This window comes from Solanum pennellii, chromosome 9 (assembly GCF_001406875.1).
Source record: "Solanum pennellii chromosome 9, SPENNV200".
In the NCBI taxonomy this organism is placed as follows: domain Eukaryota; kingdom Viridiplantae; phylum Streptophyta; class Magnoliopsida; order Solanales; family Solanaceae; genus Solanum; species Solanum pennellii.
In genome coordinates this window covers 76085812-76106061 of record NC_028645.1, presented here as the reverse complement: position 1 = coordinate 76106061, position 20250 = coordinate 76085812, and the positions used below count along the sequence as shown (strand labels likewise).

Genomic DNA, 20250 nt, shown 5'->3' with positions numbered 1-20250 from the left:
GGGAGAAGGCAAGCGAGACACATGTTTTTCGGATACCAGATACAAGGAGAGAGGCAGGAGAGTGGTAAGTGTGATAAGAGAGGCGAGCGAGAGAGTCATATACATGTGAGACAACTTAAATACAATGTATTCAGGATAAATTACACCTAATTTTGACTCAATACATCTAAGATACATGTATACACACCATATACTTGTATCCAAAGTCCAAAATCTAGTAAGATTCATTCTATTGCATACTAATATGAATATTAGTAATTAGCTCCTAAACTATAACGAAATTTCTATAGGCTACCCTAATATTTTCGCATTTGAGTATTGGGCCTAAGGCAAGAATGGACCTCCAAGTAAACTAACTCGGACTAACAACTAAGACCGTGGAAGTCCAACCCATATTTTATTCTAATATGGGAAAATTGTATATAATAGCAAACTAATAACCTAAAATAAATGGAGCAGCTAGGGTTTGATTTAATTGGCTCCATAGAAAATGTTTGCAAAAAATTGTCAGGCGCCTCTCTCCCAAATATCTCGCTCGCCACTCTCCTCCAATCTCTCGCTCACTTCCTCACTTTTTATACAAACACAAGTGTATAAAAATTATTTCTAATTGTATAAAGCAGAGAAAATTGTATAAATACATATGTTTTTGTTCCCCTCTCTCCCCTCTTCCAGATCTTGCTCGCCACTCTCCCTAATCTCGCTCGCCACCCTCGCCCTTCTCACTTATACAAACAGAAGCGAAATGTATAAATTGCGTTTCTGTTTGTATAAAGCGTGAGAAAATTGTATATACACATGCAAGTACATATATTTTCGTCCTATACACTTATAATTATACAATAAAAATACTCCCCTACCCAGTGTCTTTTGCCTTTCTCTCTTTCTCGTTTTATACAATTTTCAAATTGTATCCAATTTCTCTCTTTCTCATTTTGTACAATTCGATTCAATTGTATATTCCCTGTCCAAGTCTCTTTTATCTTTCTCTTTCTCATTTTATACAAATTCAAATTGTATATAATCGTTCTATACACTTATAATCATACAATTCGTTTAAACACTTCGTTTAGTCAATTCTCTGCCCAAGTGTCTTTCTCTTTCTCGTTTTATACACTTCGTTTATACAATTCGCTTCAACTGTATATGTATAGCGAATTATACAGTTTCTATGTTTGCTATGGAGCGCAATTACGCAAACTTTGCTATAGCATACAAATATGAATTTTTTATTTGCTATATGTGAAAGTTGTCCATCTAATATATTTGTGCCATAAAAGTAGAAATCATTAAGAATTTAGTTTATTAACAAAAAATAATGGACCTGTCTGGAATCATATCTAGCTTTTGCTTGACAAAAATACTATACAAAACACTTATTCTTAGTGCTATAATAATGCATATATCCATTCGTGTGGGATGGACATAATATATAGTAGTTTATATTAAACTACAAGTACAATGAACAAGACAAGACAAGACAGGTTGGGCCATTAAAAAAAATGAAAGCATTTAAATGCACTTTTGCCGGCCCATTAAACAATCCTGTTTACACTTTTCTATTCATGTTTGGATGTCAAATAAAGTTGATATACATTTCCTTAAACAAAAATATAATTTTCTTTTTTTTTCTTCTATGAGACATATTTATCAAAATTTAAAACAAGCAAAGAAAGAAGAATCTAGCAAGAAGAATAAGAAATCTTCTATTATTTCTTTAAATTAATATTTGGGTCGGCATGGCCCCGGAGCATATTAGGAATTTCAAGAAATTTTATACAGGTATATTTTTTGTGACAATTTCATATAATTTCGTAAGTCATATTGATCTGTAATGACTTGTTTTATTTTCCTTTTCTTATTTTTAACTTTAAAATGACGATCATGATTTATGAAATATATTTTTTCTTCTCATCTTTGTTGGTAGCTTAGAGATCGATTATGACTATAATTTAGGATCATTAAGTATATAATATGTGTATATCAGTAACTCCAAAGTTGCAAGTTGATTACTGGTGTTACACATTGGGCCACCCCAAAATTCATTAGAAAAGAAATTTAAAAAAAGAAAGATATTTGAAATATGTAATTTTAAGCATACACTATAAACTTTAAAATAAATTAATTTCAAGATTAATTTTTTTGAGTGTTAACATAAATTAGAAGAAGAGAATATATAAAAGAACAGTTACATGTCGTAAGGTACAAATATTTAAGTATATAGTACAATATCTTTGCATTATATACTTTGTTAATTTGTTACGTCGTAATGCAAAAGCAGTCCAACAATTTATTATTATTTTATTTATTTCCCGTTTAGTATCTAGTATTCGACTAAATTTGAGTTTGCATTGAAAAATTCTACACCGAAGGGTAAAGCACTATTACGTGATTTTGTAAGTCAGAAAATTTCGAACCCAAAAACTTTTGATTAAGAATAACAAAATACTTATCAGTTACTACTTCATCTCAATGGCACAATCGTTGTTGGTCAACAATATTATTAATTAATATATAATTACTAATACATTATTATTATTATTGTTGATTGTCATATCATATCCACCTGTAACTCTATTAAAAATATAACATCTCCAATTTCTTATACCAGTTTAATTTATCCATAAACATTTTTTTTTAAAGAATCGGTAAATAGACAATAAATAAATAAATATACACCACCTTAAGGTTGAAATGACCCCTTTGGTTTATATAAGCATAAATTACGCAAGTCATTAATTTTAATTTTTATTAAAAATAAAGTCCTTATATTAAGGATTTGGACTTTGAATAACTGCCTGCTGTTCAAACTACACCTTAACGTAAACATATTAATATTGGTGAATTTGACATTATATATACTTTATAATTAATTGTTTTTATGAAAATGAAGTTCCCTAATTTTGTCTCTTAATCGTTAGGAACTCTATATTTTTCCTAACAATTCATAAACTTTTTTTCCTTGTCGGTGTGACCCATTGAAAACTTCCATAATATTTCTAAACTAATTAGTCTTCTCCAATTTTTCAAGATTATTCACGAGCGGCACTTTTACTTCATATATTTAATATATTTGAACTCTGGACGTCTTTTAAAAATCAATGATTGATATGATATTTGTATTAATTGTTGTTTGAGAGTATTTTGTATAGAAAAATAATTTGAAAAAGAGTAATTAATGCTAAGAGTAAAAATATATATAAAAAAATTTAATATATTAAATGCGTGACAAATAAATATTAAAATCTATTTTAAAAATGATGAATAAGTAAAACGGAACAGAGAGAATGTATTATTAATAGGGGGTAACCCAACAAACAACATTTCACTCATGCAGTCATATTTTTTTTTTTTTATTAATTTACATCAAGCAATGCTAATAGTTTTTATTTACAACAATGTTTACACATTTTTTATATATTATTATACAATATTTATACACATATATATATAAGCAATTTATTTATCTTGTATAAACGTGTATAAAGTATGTACAAGTGTTCACCAATATGGCTTTAAATATTTGTAGACAACCACACTCGACTATGTATCTCCAAAACAAATCTTGAAACACTCTAAAAATTTTATCATATTCGAAATTCAAACTTAGCTCTTTCAATTATTGAATTGTTAAAAAAATGTGAATAAATTAATTATGGAAAATGAAAGAGCAACTAGCATCTAATTAATTAAATACTAGATTGAGATCTAGAAGAAAAAACTTAATTATGTAGGGTTCAATAATATCTTTTTTTTATTGGTCAAAAAATATACTAGATTGAGATGTAGAAATAAATAGGAAAATTTAAAAATTCTTGTAGAATATATTGTACACGTGCGATGGTCCCACGTGCAAGTTCTGTGTCTGCTTGACCAGTCTTGGAATAAGACATAAGTCAGTATCATTCTCCAACACTTTATTTATTTATTTATTTTTGTCGAAAATAAATTTGCCTAAAATATGATATATCCTTAAAAAAAACTATTAATAAACACCAAAAATTGTATCTACGTAACCTTAAGGAAACATGTTGGGTCAAGTCTCTCTCATTAATATTTTCATATTTACAAAGAAAATATTTTCTATATCAAAATTGTAAGAGTTACATTTGTTGCCTTTCCAAAGAAGGCAAAATTTGAATTTGTAAAATTTCTTCGTCTTTGGGTTAAGATTCAAAGTGATCCTTGAATTTTTATACGGAGCACTAATAGTTCCTCATGTTTGCAATATCGATGCACTTTTGGTCCTCCTAAAATTTTGCCTATTTTTTAACATTAATTTTGTCCAAAATTTTATATAAGGAATGTCCAATCGTCTTTTAATATATTTAATAGAAATAATAACTTTATCTGAGAGAAATGATAAGAAAAATACATTTTTCTGTTCACGAGAAATATTACTGCAGCTAAACTAAGAACATTTTAACATATGAATTTGCAGGAAAAGAAAAATTGTACTATTGCACGTGAAATTATCGTGATGAACCTCTCGACTTTACCTGCAATACGATTTCTACTAAACAAAACAAAGTGTTTTAATTCTCTCATTCTTTGATATGGAGTTGTTATTTATACTAAATATATAAAATGACTATTGAACATCCCATACATAGGTTATGGATAAAATCAATGCAAAAAAATAGGTAAAATTTTGGAGGAGGGCCAAAAATGTACCAATATTGCAAACAAGAGGAACTATTAGTGCTCTATGTGAAAACTCAAGGATCACTTTGAGCCTTAGCCCAAAGAAGAGGGACTATTTTGATACTTTACTTTCGTGTCGTAAGCTATGGTCTCAATATCTTTATGAGATAGTTATAAATTTCACGTTTTTAAAATCTGATCCGCTATGGTTAAAAATATTGATAGCAGAATAGTAAAGCCGACCCTATTCTACCACGACTTTTCTTTTAATCGATTATGAGAACTATTTTGAACATTAACTTATGAAACGAAGATAATTCGAAATAAAAAGACTAGTTCCAAAATTAATCCCAAATTATCTTATTAGGTATAGTATAAGTAAAAAATAATATAATATAACGAAGCTTTGAATTTATTTTTTTGAAATAAATTTATATATTTGAAAGAAATATGTAAACTAATGTTATAAATTACGAAAAATTACAATTAAAAATACAAAAGATCACTCTAAAGTCAATGGCATCACATAAATTGAAGCAGAACAAGTGTTCAAATAAAATTTAACTGACTCTCTAAAATCCAAGATATTGTATAAATTAAAACGGAAAAAATATTCAGTGTATATAAACTTTGCGGAAAAAAACAGATAAAAAGAATAAAAAGAGGAAAAACGAACACTAATTTGTCATTTTGGGGTGCCGATAACGTAGTTGGCCCCAAGTGGACTATAAAGTAGTGTTTTGTGAATTCTTGATAGGATGGTGGAGTCCTCTAATCACTAACTTTGGATCTCCAACTTTTTTTTTTTTTTGTAATTATTTTTTAATAATTGTATTATTTGTCATCGTGTTTTAAAAGATAATTTTGGATTCGTCCTAGGGTGGGATATTGACAAAATGCTTTGAAATTCATGTGTAAAACTTGTGAGATTTACACTCTATGCATCAAATTGTACATCGTAGACTTGTCTAACGCTTTTTATATAAATTGTGTCAGATTTCTTTCTTACGCTATAATAAAAAAAATATTTAGTGTTAATAAAATTAACTTGAGATTTTTGTCATTTAAGTATGACATTTTTTATTATACTAGAATTTCTTCTTTTCTACTCCCTCCGTTTACTTTTGTTTGTCATGTTGCGTTTTTCGCAAGTTAATTTGACTAATTTTTAAAGTTAAATTAGATTATATTAATTCGTTATTTTAAGCAAAAAAATTTTGAGATTCAAAAATTATATGAAAAGTACTATAAATTGCAATTTTTTACATATCAATATGATGAAAAAATACATATTAAAATGTTAGTCAAAGTTCTTATAATTTGACTCTAAAAATAGAAATCATGATAAACATTAATAGTGAACGGAGGGAGTATTATCGTTGTTAAATTTAGAATGAGTTCTACATATTCAACTTCAAATTGGTGGTTTCAAGAATCAATTATTGATTAATTAATTATCCAAAAAAAAAAATCTTTCTTATCGGAAACCTTTGGGATCATAAAACATTAATTTTTTCCTAATATGTTAATGACATATTAAACCTATATTCATAGAAGGAGGATACTTAAAGACCAAACTTTGCAAATGTCAAAAAATTCCACAGTATGGATAGTCCCACTTTTGTTGTTTTCCTCCCTTGTTTTCATGGAAGACGCAGAGTTCAATGTTTTCAAAGTGTACAATTGCTCAACTCAAACAACGTCCATGTCTAGTTTAATGTCTTGTTGGTGTAGTGGATGAGGTTGCTTCTCTTTTAATTAGACGTCTCGAGTTTATGTTTTGAATATAAAAATATATTGAGAAATTTTCATATGTAGTCACTCAAAAATAGTTTAATTATGTTTTATAACTATAGTTCGCAAGTTACGATCCTAAACTACATGTTATAGAGATGAGACTGACGAACGAGACTGGGAGGAGGAGGAGAGAGGCAAGTGAAAGAGGGTAGAGAGTGGAGAGAGGCGAATTATGTATGAATTTCTGTCAAAATTGTATATATTTAATGTTTATACATATGTATTTGTACATCTGACGAGCAAGATTGGGAGAAGGAGAGGCAAGCGAGAAGGGGCAATAATTTGTATAATTTGCGGGTACATCTATATAATTCGCGTTTTTTTGTGTATGAGTAATACAAACTCATGGATTATACAATTATGATAAAACTCGAAATAACGATTTAATATAAACATAAATATATGAACTTTAAATAGTTATATAAATTATATCATAAAAAATTTGAAAACTACACATTTATACAAAATTTAAAAAGTTATAAAAAAAAAAGATGACTGAATATATTAAATACTTCATTTCTAAATTATTTTTCAAGATCTAATATATGTTCTTATAATGACTTGGTCAAGAGAGTAAAACGTCAATCAATAAGGAAATTGTGGTAAAAATAACCATGTCAATTATCATTTTCTTAATAGGTGTGTCAAGTCCAACTACTTACCGTTAAGAGTGGATGAAAGGATTACCTTCTAAAGTTTGTCCTCGTCAATTATATTTCAAAATACACCCAATCAAAAATAAATATAAAAATTCATTAATAAAGCCACTGACACTAATGATTTTCACCAAATTATTGGATTTTATTGTGTAGTTAATGAATATAGAGAGACAAGTTAGTGTGGGAAAGAGAATAAATGATTATATATAGTGTAGTTACAAGTTAGTGAATTATTATATAAAGACATTTTAGCGTGGGAAAGAGAATAATAATAATAATAATAATAATTACATTAGAGATATAATTAAAATAATGAAATTAGAAGCATCTTTAGATATGAAGAATCTCCAGGGAGTTAGAAAAAGGTTGAAGAAATATTGAAACACCTGGAGCTGATTAGTGTGGAAATTAAAAAGAGATTAAAGATGAAAGACCAAATGAATTTATATTTGATTCGAATGTCTTTCTGTCCTCTATAACATACATATATTGTATGAGTTGGTGACTGTACGGAATTTGAACATGTAAACCACTTAAATTTACAATTATTTTTCTAACCATCACCTATATAAAATATCTTAGAAGACTATGGGTGTATTTGGTAGGAAAAAAAAATATTTTCTACGAAAAATGTTTTACAAGGATATATTATTTTAGATTTTTTTGTTATGTTTGATTAGTAAGGAGAAAATATCGTTCGGAAACATTTAGGTATAATTTAGGCAAATATTATGAATCGGAATTGCCCCCCAACCGGCTACGTTTACCATGGAGCTGAATTTCTGTCGGCGATGCAGGACAGGACCCCAATTCAGAATTTGGCCCTCGATCCGACCCGAGATTTGAAATATGACCTTGATTGAAGTCTCGACCCGAGACCCATGACCAGGTAAAGACGAAAAGAGATTCAATCCCGACCTTGAATTTGATCTCTTGACCAGACCTAGATCTAAGACCCGACTCCTCCTTGATCCTAACTCGAGACCGAGATAATAATCCCAACTGGATAACCTAATTTAGCCTTGACTGAACAAGACCAAACCCCAAAACCTGATTGGAGACTAGAACCCAAGCTAGAACCTAACCTTGACCTCGACTTGGGATCCGACTTTGACCCGAGACTTGACCTTGACTCGGGGCCGTGTTGACGAGTTCTATGTTTGGTCAGAGTGGGGGTTGAGTTAGGGTTTGACGGGGGTAGTTCTTTCTCGAGGTGAGGTCCTACATTAGGATCGACGTTGGATCTTGCATTAGGGTCAGGATCGAGGTCGAACCTCGAGTTGGAGAGGGCGTCACGATTATAACTGGGACCACATTAGAGTTAGGGTCGTGGGTGACTCCCGAGTTGGGGTAGGTGTCGAGGTTAGTCCAGGTCTTGGTTCGAGGTGAGAGTCAAGTCCTGGATCAGGGTTTGATCCTGGTACGAGGTCATGGTCGAGTTTTGAATTGGTGCAAGGTCAACTCTTCTATTAGGATCGTATCAAAATTGTAACCTGAGTTAGGTAGTGGTCAAGGCCAAAGACTTGTGGGCCTGAGCAGAAGGTGGGAGTGGGGTGGGGTATCGAGGGCAGGGCAGGTCTAGTGACAAGGTGGTAAGTCGAGAGTTTGGAATTCGAGAGCCAGGTAATGGTGAACTTGAACGGAAATTTTAAAAAATATCATTTTTCTTGAATTAGAGAAGAAAAAAGTCTATTAAAATACTTTTCAAACTACTAAAGCCAATCAAATATGAATATAATATCCTTTATATCATCCTATAAGATAAGTGACACAATCACTCAGTCACATGGCAAAGGAATAATTAAAGAATGATATTATATAGAACAAAATGAATGGGATCAGACTCTGTTCCTAGTAAGTAAATGATTGAATCTATTATTTTCGGGGAGATTAATGAATGTGGCACTTGTTTATGTTTTCATCCTCTCAATATATTCTTCTCCTCGTGCGTCCTTCTCATCCATACCTCTTAAAATTACTTCAAATTAATTTATGTAATATTATTTAACTGAACACGAAATACAAAGTATATTAAGAATATACGAGAAAATTAAATTAGTATAAATATAAAAAAGTTATATTGTTTTTACAGACTAAAAAGGATCCTTTTTAAAAACATAATTAGTACACATGGAAAACTATGAACCCGTGTATATACATGAGATAAAATCGTTTGAGATATAATTGAGATTTTATTTGAACATGTAATTTAATTTTTTTAAGTTGTATTTTTGCTCATCTTCATAAAAAAAATCATAAATAGAAGTTCATAACAAAAGTATAATACACTATCATAAAATTATTCTAAAAAATAATACATCTCTTAGTGATTAAATTTTAGCGTAGTAAAACGGTAAAATTAAACATGAGTGGTAGTGTACCACTCTATACTATCATGTTCATATTCCGTGAAATTTCATCATTTCTTTGGTATTCTCACAAAAAATTATGTAAATATAAAATAATGAATTTTTTTTTTTACTAAATGTAAATTTATGAATCAATATTTGTGTCATGATATGAAATTTTCAAATCAATCATTTTGAATTGAAATCATAAGATGAAATCGCATAAATTTCTACTGATTTCATCTCAAAAAAATTTCAAATCACAAAATAAAATCGAATGTCCATTAACACAAATGCACTCACTCAAGTTTATTTGACTCAATGAAATTTGTTAGTTAATTATTAAGGTGTTTATAATCCAAATAGTACTTCCACATTGAAATGGTCTAATTCAGAAAGTGCCTTTGGAATGCCAAAAGGACAACATACGTGTATTTTATTTTATTTATTTATAATAAATATGGAAGATATGTACGTACACCAATTAAAACTCTGTACAAGATAGATAAATTTGTAATATTGGTTGTGAAGTTGTGATTAGTTGAATGAATCCTGCATTATTGCTTAAAAAGAATGAATTAAATAATTTATTATCTTGCCATTGGTTTACATGTCTTCTTGTCTGCAAAAATCACTCTTTCCTCTTCATGCTTAATTATACAAGTGGCCAACAAGTACACAAACTATATATAATGAAACAAATTAAAGTAAGCCGTTCATATAAGCAATTAGATATATGCCAGCCAGAAAGGCCACTCCATACACAAGTTCGATATTATCAGATCACTTAAAAAATAATATTAAGTAACTTTATTACTTACTACAGTAAATATAAATTTATCATGTTAAAAAATGATAAGTAAATAATTTTTTTATCAAAATATATATTGGGATTAGTTTTTTTTGTACTAATAATGTATGTAGAACAAATCCCACCTAAAAAAAAACCAAACCATAGATTAGCCTACTCATCAATCTTATATTAAATTAAGTTTTGCTTTTAAACTTGATGTCAAGTCGATTGCTTTAGGTGTGACATGCACTTTTTTGGGTTCTTGAAGTAGTGTAGTGTTATACTTTGTGGGGGAAAATATTAGTGCTAGATTTGGAATTAAACTATAGCATGTCGTTAAGAAAATATAATATTGTAAAACTAATGTTTGGCGTGAATATTTATAACTTCTATCACTTCTTTGCAAGTTTTTTAGTATTTTAATTGTGATTCTCGTTAATTGAAAATTTTGTTATTTTAGACTACATGTAAATGATAATGAGGTTACAAAAGAAAAGTAAATTATGATAGATCATACTCCTTTTCAAAGCAAAAAATTATAGAAAAGAATGAATAGGGTTTTTTTTCATTAAAAAAAAAAAGCAATAATAGTGTGATGATATTACAAAAGAGGATGAAAATACTTTCGACCCATCTCGAAAAGCTTTCAATCAATGGAAGTCATACTTCAAGTGGGCGTACGAGTTTTGATCCAGATTTTTACATTTTAAATATATATATATATATATATATATATTAATTTTCAAAATCATAACTAAAGTTTTCACTCAAAATCAATTTATCCATAAGAGAAGTAATTCAAATCTAAAATTTCGTAAAAGATGTGGTTTGAATCGACCCTCAAAATAACAAATAATGAATTCTTAACTTTTAAGAGAAAAATCATTAAATTTCATTATCAATACACGATAAACAACAAAACAATCAATAAATAAACAATAAAAAAATCCAAAGTAGAAAGTTAGAATCTTAAACCTATAAAAAAATTCTCTAAGTTGCTTCAACAATTTCAAAACAAAACTCTCTAGCTCCCAAAATCAAAATAATATTACTCTTTGTCAACGCGATGAAAGAGACATCAGCACGATAACACAACAAAATCAGCAAAATCAAACATGAAAAAATTATCAAAATAGACCCTAAGAATTTGTTCAGATCATTTCGAACACAAATTAATAGTTTGAATTGATCAAAACACACATTTTAAACAAATTAAATTAATCAAATCATTATTTTGGGATTTTCTTTGACCAAAAATTAATGGTGGTCAAACCTAACTTTCCACAATGCTAAAATTCCATTTAACGACTCAAATCCCCCTTGAGTGCCTCTGCATCTGTACAAATCACTCAATTAAGTAAAAAAAAATTACCTTTCAGGCCTTACAAATATTCAACATTCAAATCTAAGCTCGTTGATCAAATTTTTTAAAAATTAAAAATATTTCTTTAGAACACATCCAATCACCTCGATAATTGAGTCAACCATCCCCCAAGTCACAAATGACAATATACCAAAACTATGAAAAATATCAAAACAAGAAAAACCAACTGATAATACAAAATGATCATACGAAGATCATCATTCAATACTTTGATAAAATATGAACAATATAAGAAAAATGTGGCTTTGGCACTAAGCACATATAATTAAAGTCCATATTATAGGTTCTAGCTATCGAAAATCAAATGAAAATTGTTTATATGGCTAGCTAGACTTGAATATATTCAGAATCTACTCTCCGTTCATTTTTGTTGTTACTTAAATCTGAATTAAATTTATTTTTTGTCACTTATGACATATAAAAAAATAATAATTTCTTTTTAATGTTTTATCTTCAATATTAAATACTCATTTTCAAAATTATTTTCGAAGACATTATTTAATGGAAGATAATGTCATAACATATTTATATATAAAAAAAGAATTTTAATAAATGTATCAAGTCAAACAGTAACATGTAAAAGTGAATGGAGAAAGTATATTCGTTGTGTGCTCGATACTTTAATCACTTTACGATGGTAATAAAGTTAATCATATTATATATTTTTTTTCCAATTCCACATATGTTACTTATATATATCTTATAGTAACAATATAAGTGTGCCTTCCGGCATTTGGTTAGTAAAATAATTAGTAGTTGCTAAAGATGAAGAATGATGGAAATGGATATTAAAAGTAGAGGCCTAGTGAGATAGACCAAAATCCCTTTCACTCATATATAATTAAAAAAAATGAGATTTTACTATTTTCTTTTTCTAATTAATATATATAGATTATATATTAATTATATAATTACACATATATTATATAATTAACTGAATAATTTTAAGTTTAAACAATTAGATGAATGACTATTTAATGAATACTTAACTCAACTCACTCAAAGTAATCAAGGTAGTAAATTTTAAGAATCAAACAATTATATATACTCCGTCTCTTTTAATTTATATAACTCACTTTCCATTCTAATTTGTTCTAAAATGAATGATACACTTTTATATTGAATAGTAATTTAACTTTAAAATATTCATTTTATTCTTAATAAAATGATTTGTAGCCACATAAATATTCATCATTTCTTTTAAATTACACATTTCAAAAGATTTTCTTTCTATCTTAAACTCTGTATCAAGTCAGACTGCATCATATAAAATGAGATGGAAAAAATATATGTGTATATGAAATAAAATTCAATTTTTTTTAAATTAATATTAATTCAAACTACAACAATATAATTATTCTTTTATATGTATGTTTATAAGAAAAAAATTTTTAAAAAAAAAGTGGAGTGAGGGGTCATAATTAGGGGTTGTAAAGAGTGGGTCCAAAATGCACATTTGGGGTAAGGTCTACATGTTGGTGGCTAGGAGTGACACAGGATAGTGATTGAAAGTGATTAATGATTAAACAATAAGATTAGTTAATCATAACAAATACACTATTGCTCGACAAGCTGTGACCTCCTTTGCCTTAAACAAACACAATTACAAGAAGCCTCTATTCTTTCTCCCTTTCCCATCCCTTATTACCAAAATTATATCAGATCAGAGAGTCGTAACTTGAAATTTATGAGTTTTAAAAAAAATCTAATATTTCTATGATTTATTAAGTTTTTAGATTAATGATTCATATATTATCCAATAATTTTGTATGACAATTACAAAATCTATTTGATTTGGCCTAATGCACTATCATACACCCTAGCTAACTCCGTTCTTAATTCAAGTTGCGTGTACAATCGTACAACATTGCTATAAATAAATTTCTTAGATAATACCTACAAATACAACTTTTTTAAAAATATGAAATTTATCATTTAAAACTAAATAATAAGTAATAATAAGTACTTGATAATGATGTAAGAAATTTTAATTATAATTTTAACTCAAAGTTTATACGTGCTTCCCCACGTTGGATGGTTCTATTCCACTGTCCTCAAATATGTTTTTTTTCTTCTTTCTCCATTTTATATAATTAGCATATACTCCTTTTTTATTTTTTATTTTTTAATTCTGCCTTGTACCAGAAAAAAGGGTAAAAGACAAACACTAAAATTTAGCTAGTTATTATTTCTCTTTACAATTTTTTTTTCTAGGGATTAATTATGTAGGCTACAAAATCTAGCTAGTACTTTAACAATTGAAATATCAATAAAATTAACCTAATAACTTCTTCTATACATGTATAAACAAATTGTAATTAATTCTTTTTTTTTCTTCTTCTAAAGAACCACTAAAAATGTTTTCTTAATTTAAAGATATTTTTGAAAAAAAGTTCCCTGGGGAAAAAGATGTTTCCTAAAAGCTACTATTTGGATAATATTTTTCTTTTATAATTAGTTTATCTTCCCAAAATAATTTCTTGGAAAGAGTGATTAATTATACTTTTAAATAAAAATGTGCCAAACGAACATATCCTTGCAAAAATGTTAGCATGGAGTAGGATAGATTAGGTTTGTTTTAATTATTCTATTAGAGAGAAATTTAAATTAAATACATAGATTAGCGTGTAAGCAACAATTTAATTTCTTGCTAAGAAAATACATACACCGTACATAGATGTCATATATCACAATTAGAGATAGAATTTGCAGCCTATAATTTAGTAAAATATTCCTATGATGTCTTTTCTCCCATTGTGAATGGGATTTGATTTATACGGTGATAATTATGAAATTCATGCTTATTTTTACACTTTTAATTTCGTAGTCTCGTAGTCGAATGACCTTCTGAACTAATTATAGTCAACTCATATTTAAAAACACTAAACTACGTTATATTGTTATTTCAAAATATTGAAATATTACGTATGTAGTTTATTTATTTCCTATCTTTTGTCTAATCAAAATGTTTCTTCTTGTAGTACTATTAATTAAACAAGATGTGAGAAAGTTTGTCCAGATATATATATAGGTGACTTTCACATCTGTCAAAGAATAAACCTTTTAGGAAAAACACAAAACTATAATACAAAATTACAAATATTGGTAGCTACACTGCTCACTAATTAAGTACTACGTTTAAAAGCTACTTTCTCTTGTTCCCAAACATATTCTAATAACTTGTATAAACAATCAAAAATGAACAATGCTTTATCTTTTTTTTCTCATTTCCTTAATTAATTCCAGGACAAAGCTAGAAATTTTAATCAGAATATTCAAAACTTTAATATATATTTTTAAAACAATCTTTTTAATTTGTATACAAAACATTTCTTTTTATATATGTGTAATAGTATAATTTTTCGATAAAATAATAGACATGGTCAATATTGCTATGCAACTACCCCAACCCCACTCCACACAGAGACAAAGCTAGGTGGGAGTTCGTGGGTTTGAACGAATTTAGTAACTTTTGATCATGTATTCGTACTAAAAAATAAAATAGATATATATGTATATTACCTTGTGAACCCCTAACAAAATTGATTGATGGTTCAGTGATAAAGAAGTCACCGTGTAAATATTTTCACACTAGAATTGTAGTTTGAACCTCATCTCTTATTTTGAAAAAGAAAAATTTAGAACTCCTAAATTCTTAATCAGTGCTCTACCTCGACCCTCGCGCACACTCACACCCTCAACACACACAAAAAAATCATTTAAGAAAAGAAATATGCAATACTCGTTTGCTTCTAATTGCCTTATAGGAGTCTTTGAGCATTTTAGTTTTCTTTGGTCTTTGACCTTTAATATTTGTAATTTGTTTGCTATCTCTCATTTTTCAATACAAACTCTAGTTACATCTCAAAAAATAGATTTTTATAGCTAGAATCATTAGTAAAAAAATAAGAAAATAATAATGTTGATACATTCGAATAATTAAACGTTTTAAAAACACAAAATAAAAAAGATAAATTTCGTTTAGCATACATCCAGGTTTGAGACATCTCTATATATATTGTGTTGCAAAACAAACCATTTTCATGAGAAAATAAAAAACAATAACTTACTCAAACTGTACCATACTCCAAATGTCCAATAATTTTTTACCCTTTTTTCAACAACTAATAATTGATTATTGTAGTTAATAGGTTACCTTCCTAGAATAATTATCCTATAACAGTATAAGCCACTTTCACACGTTTGATTAGACCATATATACAAACATTTGATTATACACAAAATTTAGAAAAGAAATGAAATTTTACATATTCCTATGATGGTAAATTATTCCATTAAAGATAAAAAAGATAATTTTAAATTTCTAATTAAAAACAAGACAGAAAACATACTAGAGTTTAAACTTCATACTCATAAAAGAAATGTTATATTGTTACATTACCTGAAAAACACTTCCTCTGTCTCATTTAAGTTTTATTATCTATAAAACTTACCTGCTTATGTAAAATAATAAAAGTTTTTATTGACGGTGGATATTAGTTAAACTCATCTGCAATAACAAGTAATATTAATTATTTTGATTGTGTAAAAATTCTTTACGCTATCAGTAAATGTATATTAAGTCCCTCAAAATCAAAATTTTTTTTGAAGACTTCGAATATTGAATTCTGAAATTTTATGACAGAATGTGTTTTTCGAAATTTATTTTTTTGAAAGAAAAGTGACAAATTTTCATGATCAAACGTCTCCCAAATATAAATGTAGTTATCAATTGAAAGACATTGATAAGCTGAGTGATGAATTAGCAGCAAGCATAGATGTATGGGTTTGGTTTTTGCTACCTCTTTTGTCCTTTAAGGATGTTAATTTGAGAATGTAAGGGGGTAAAGAGAATTTTATATTACAAAAAATAAATAAAAATGTAGCCCAATAAGGGAACCACTATCAATTAAGTTAATTTAGTATTCAATATTTTATGATCCACCTCTCTCTTCCTCTAGTGTTTATAAACATGGTGATAATGCTAGCAATTAGAGCTAAGAACTCACAAAATAATTAGCTTGATTAATTATCATCACCATCAAATTAAATAATATTACTATTATTAAGATGACAGGCACTGGTTCCCCTTGTGGTGCTTGCAAATTTTTGAGAAGAAAATGTATTAAAGGATGTGTATTTGCTCCTTATTTTTGCTATGAACAAGGTGCTACACATTTTTCAGCTATTCATAAGGTGTTTGGGGCTAGCAATGTCTCTAAACTCTTAGCTCATATACCTGTGAGTGATCGAGGAGAAGCCGCGGTCACCATAGCTTATGAAGCTCAAGCTAGACTTCAAGATCCAATTTATGGTTGTGTTTCACATATATTTGCTCTTCAACAACAGGTACATGATAGTTAATTATAATTTGATAATCAGAAATCTTTTTAATTACTTGATCTATGAATTTATAAGATTATTTTTTTGTTGATGTTATAGGTTTTTAATTTACAAGCACAACTTGCTTCACTCAAGGAACAAGCTGCAGCTCAAAACATACAAAATGGTTCCAATTATATTACAAACCCTAATTATGACAAATTTCAAGATGTTCAAAGTTGGTTTCATCATCAATCTGAAAATCAAAACACTATGCCTCAATTTGATCATTCTAGTTTGACAAGTAACAATAATATTGGATCATCAATCCCATATTATGATGAAAACAATTACAACAACAACATGACATCAAATGATCATAGTTACCATATGGGTAATAATTATGAGAATATTAATTTTGTGGTTCCAATTAAGGAAAATTTGTCAAGTTTTGAAGAAGGTGGATCTTGCTCAGTAGATTCTTCATTTGACAACAACAAGCAATGGACATTTCAAGATCATGATGTTGTTGATGACCTTCAATCAGTTGCCTTCAGATATCTTCAACATTCATGAGTACTACTACTACTACTACTAAGTTGAGATGATTAATTACTCTTGTCAATTTTGTATTGCTAAAAAGAGCCTTTTTATGACTTGACATGATATATTTGCTAGAAACCCTAGAAAAAATGTTCAAAAAAAAAAACATCATAAGCCTATTAGCTATGGTTCTGCCTACAATTGTTTCTCCTTAGGTCATGTGTAACCTTGGATATATGTAGAATATTATTAGTATATTTTAATAAATTAATGATCTGTGTCTTTTATTAATTATCAGTACTCCTTAATTTGGCTTTTCAGAGGATCTATCAAGACCTACTAAATCATAGACCTTACTATCATAAAGGAACCTCATTGTTTCTCTTTATATGCTTTCCCAATTTGTAGGTTTTTAGCTTAAGTTACAATATTGTAAATGACTTGCTACCCTAATCCTTCTTGAAAATTTTTTTGGTTGATTTATCTTATGTTATGTTGTTCAGATTCTTCAAAAATGTCATAAGGTGTGTAAGTAGTACATGTTAGAAGGATATATCCTAACAGAGGTGCGTCCGCAACTTTGGAGAGTGCAAGTGTATGTTGCTCGAACTCTCCAATAATATTGCCGCACCTATGCCAATTCTCCAAAAATACACTACTTTTGATGAATCTGGCACACACATTTCAATATTTTTGAAGAGTCCAAGCAATATAATTCTTATGTGCTAATAATAAGCTGGACTATTGATCTTAGATCATTAATATAAATGTTTATTACTTGTAGTAGAGTGCATGCATATACATAATTATATAATGTTATTAGTGTTCCTAATTAGAGAGATGAGTTAAATATGTTGTTATATCCCCTGCAATGCCAATCCCTATGAAATTATGATTAAAAAAGTGTTTTCATACTACTTGTTGGAGATACTTAATTAATGATTGAAACTAGAGCTTGTAATTAATGTTTAACCTTAAGTTAGATGAACTTTGTTAGGTGTAAAGTACATACATCACATATTATACTGACAATGAGAACTTAGAGACAAGTTCTAAGTAATATTCTAGTGATAGGTCAGTCAACAATAGACTGTAAATGTCAGGTTCTGCTTCTTAGAATCCTGCAAGCCGCAAAGGAAGAATCTTGCACAAAAGATCATGATGATGTGTAGAATTTATCAATATTTTGTGTTGATGATGGTAATGGCGGATCCATGATTTTTTTATGTATTGTCATTAGGTTCAAGAATATGTGTGTATACCTTATTTAATTTCTTTCATGTTCGTATATCAGTTGAGTTCACAGAACCTACTCTAGATCCGTCTTTGAATGTTGAAACTTGTTGTAGTCTTCTATTACAACACTTTGGTACCACATATTGAAAGTTGAGGGTTGCATTGAAGGATGTTGTACAAAGGAATCTGCTAATTTTATTTGCTTTTCTTGTTATGACATTTGTCATTTCTGGTCACATAAGTTGTGCCTTAAGGCAAAATTATAAGTTAATTAGTATTCATGTTATTGCATACCAGATATTAGCATAGAGGAGTTTCAATTGAACTTCAATAAATACTAGTTGTGTGAGAAGTTGATAATTTCAAAGAGTCATTAGTTTTTTGATCCTTAGCTGGTACTCATTATACTTTCTTAGGGAGAAACCTATTATTCTAGGGTTTTCTTTTAAATCGGCGAGTAAAGAAAAACTAGTAATGTTTTTATACAGAAAAATTAGGATGTATTTCATTATTTGAGTAATGAGAATTTATTTTTGACTATGCATTTTGTTACTGATTTTGGTTTAGTTGAAAATGAGTGAAAAAGCATGTTCTATATATAGCACAACTTTCACACCGATCCGTAATGAGAAAAATCTTTATTTTTATAATAGTGAAGTGATGTTATACTGAAGTCGAGAGAAAATGAGATCTCTTACGCTATTATAATTTAAATAGAAGAAATGAATATCTTTTATATGTTTTGATTTGTATTTTATGCTCAGAGCAGTCTCCTGATGTTTGTTTTCATCAAATAAGAAGACATTATTGTACACTTCCCATCCATCCAATAATTATACAAGATGAACATCGTTTCAGTCGAATAATTTTTTTTCTTCTAAAAAGTCATATTTTATGTATATATATTCAACAGTGGATCTGAAATTTTTATTACGGAGTTCAAAGTATGAAGAAGAAAACACACGCGAAAAGGTCAAAGAAGATTGAACATCTACTCTATATATACATATGATTTTAACTATATATAAACTGTGTAATTTTTTACCGAAAGAAGTTCTTTTACGAGCTTCGATCCGGTATATATTAATGAACACTCAAATATGTTTAGTAAAATACCTGACTTCGCAATCAAACGCGGATGCAGAGTAATGGTATCTGGTTTATATGAATCTGCTAACTTCTAATACATAACAGGCTCAATATAAAAATAAAAAAAAAGAAGTCAAAAAATTAAATTCTACATTCGTCTCTTTTCGCGATTGTGATCAACTATTGCATCAAGCTGCTTATAACTTTAGCTCTTAACTAAGGCCGTTGAGATTGCAAGTTACTACACTCTGAGAAAGTATATCTACTTTTATTGAAAATCTTAAATCCATTTATTATAAACATAAAAGAGGAAAAAATCTCATTTCCAAATCTCAAAATTAATAAATGAATTACAACATAAATTAGAAATAGTAAATAAATAGGACTTTTAATTTCTTGAATAATTTTAGTATTTGAATAAAGTGGCTAGACTTT

At 28.4% G+C, this 20250-nt stretch overlaps 1 protein-coding gene across 1 annotated transcript; it reads left to right on the top strand.

The window, feature by feature from the left end:
- Positions 1 to 16695: 16695 nt before the first annotated feature.
- LOC107030882 (LOB domain-containing protein 29-like) lies at positions 16696 to 17678 on the top strand. Its single transcript, XM_015232101.2, has 2 exons — positions 16696 to 16974; positions 17068 to 17678. The coding sequence occupies exons 1-2, from the start codon at positions 16696 to 16698 to the stop codon at positions 17521 to 17523; spliced, it is 735 nt and encodes a 244-aa protein (XP_015087587.1). The 3' UTR covers positions 17524 to 17678.
- Positions 17679 to 20250: the final 2572 nt, after the last annotated feature.

What these genes read in the sequence shown, in the direction of transcription:
- LOC107030882 (XM_015232101.2), top strand. Translation starts at nt 16,696, where the DNA reads ATGACAGGCACTGGTTCCCCTTGTGGTGCTTGCAAATTTTTGAGAAGA. An exon ending in TATTTGCTCTTCAACAACAG is followed by an intron (nt 16,975 to 17,067) that starts GTACATGATAGT and finishes TTGATGTTATAG; the next exon opens with GTTTTTAATTTACAAGCACA.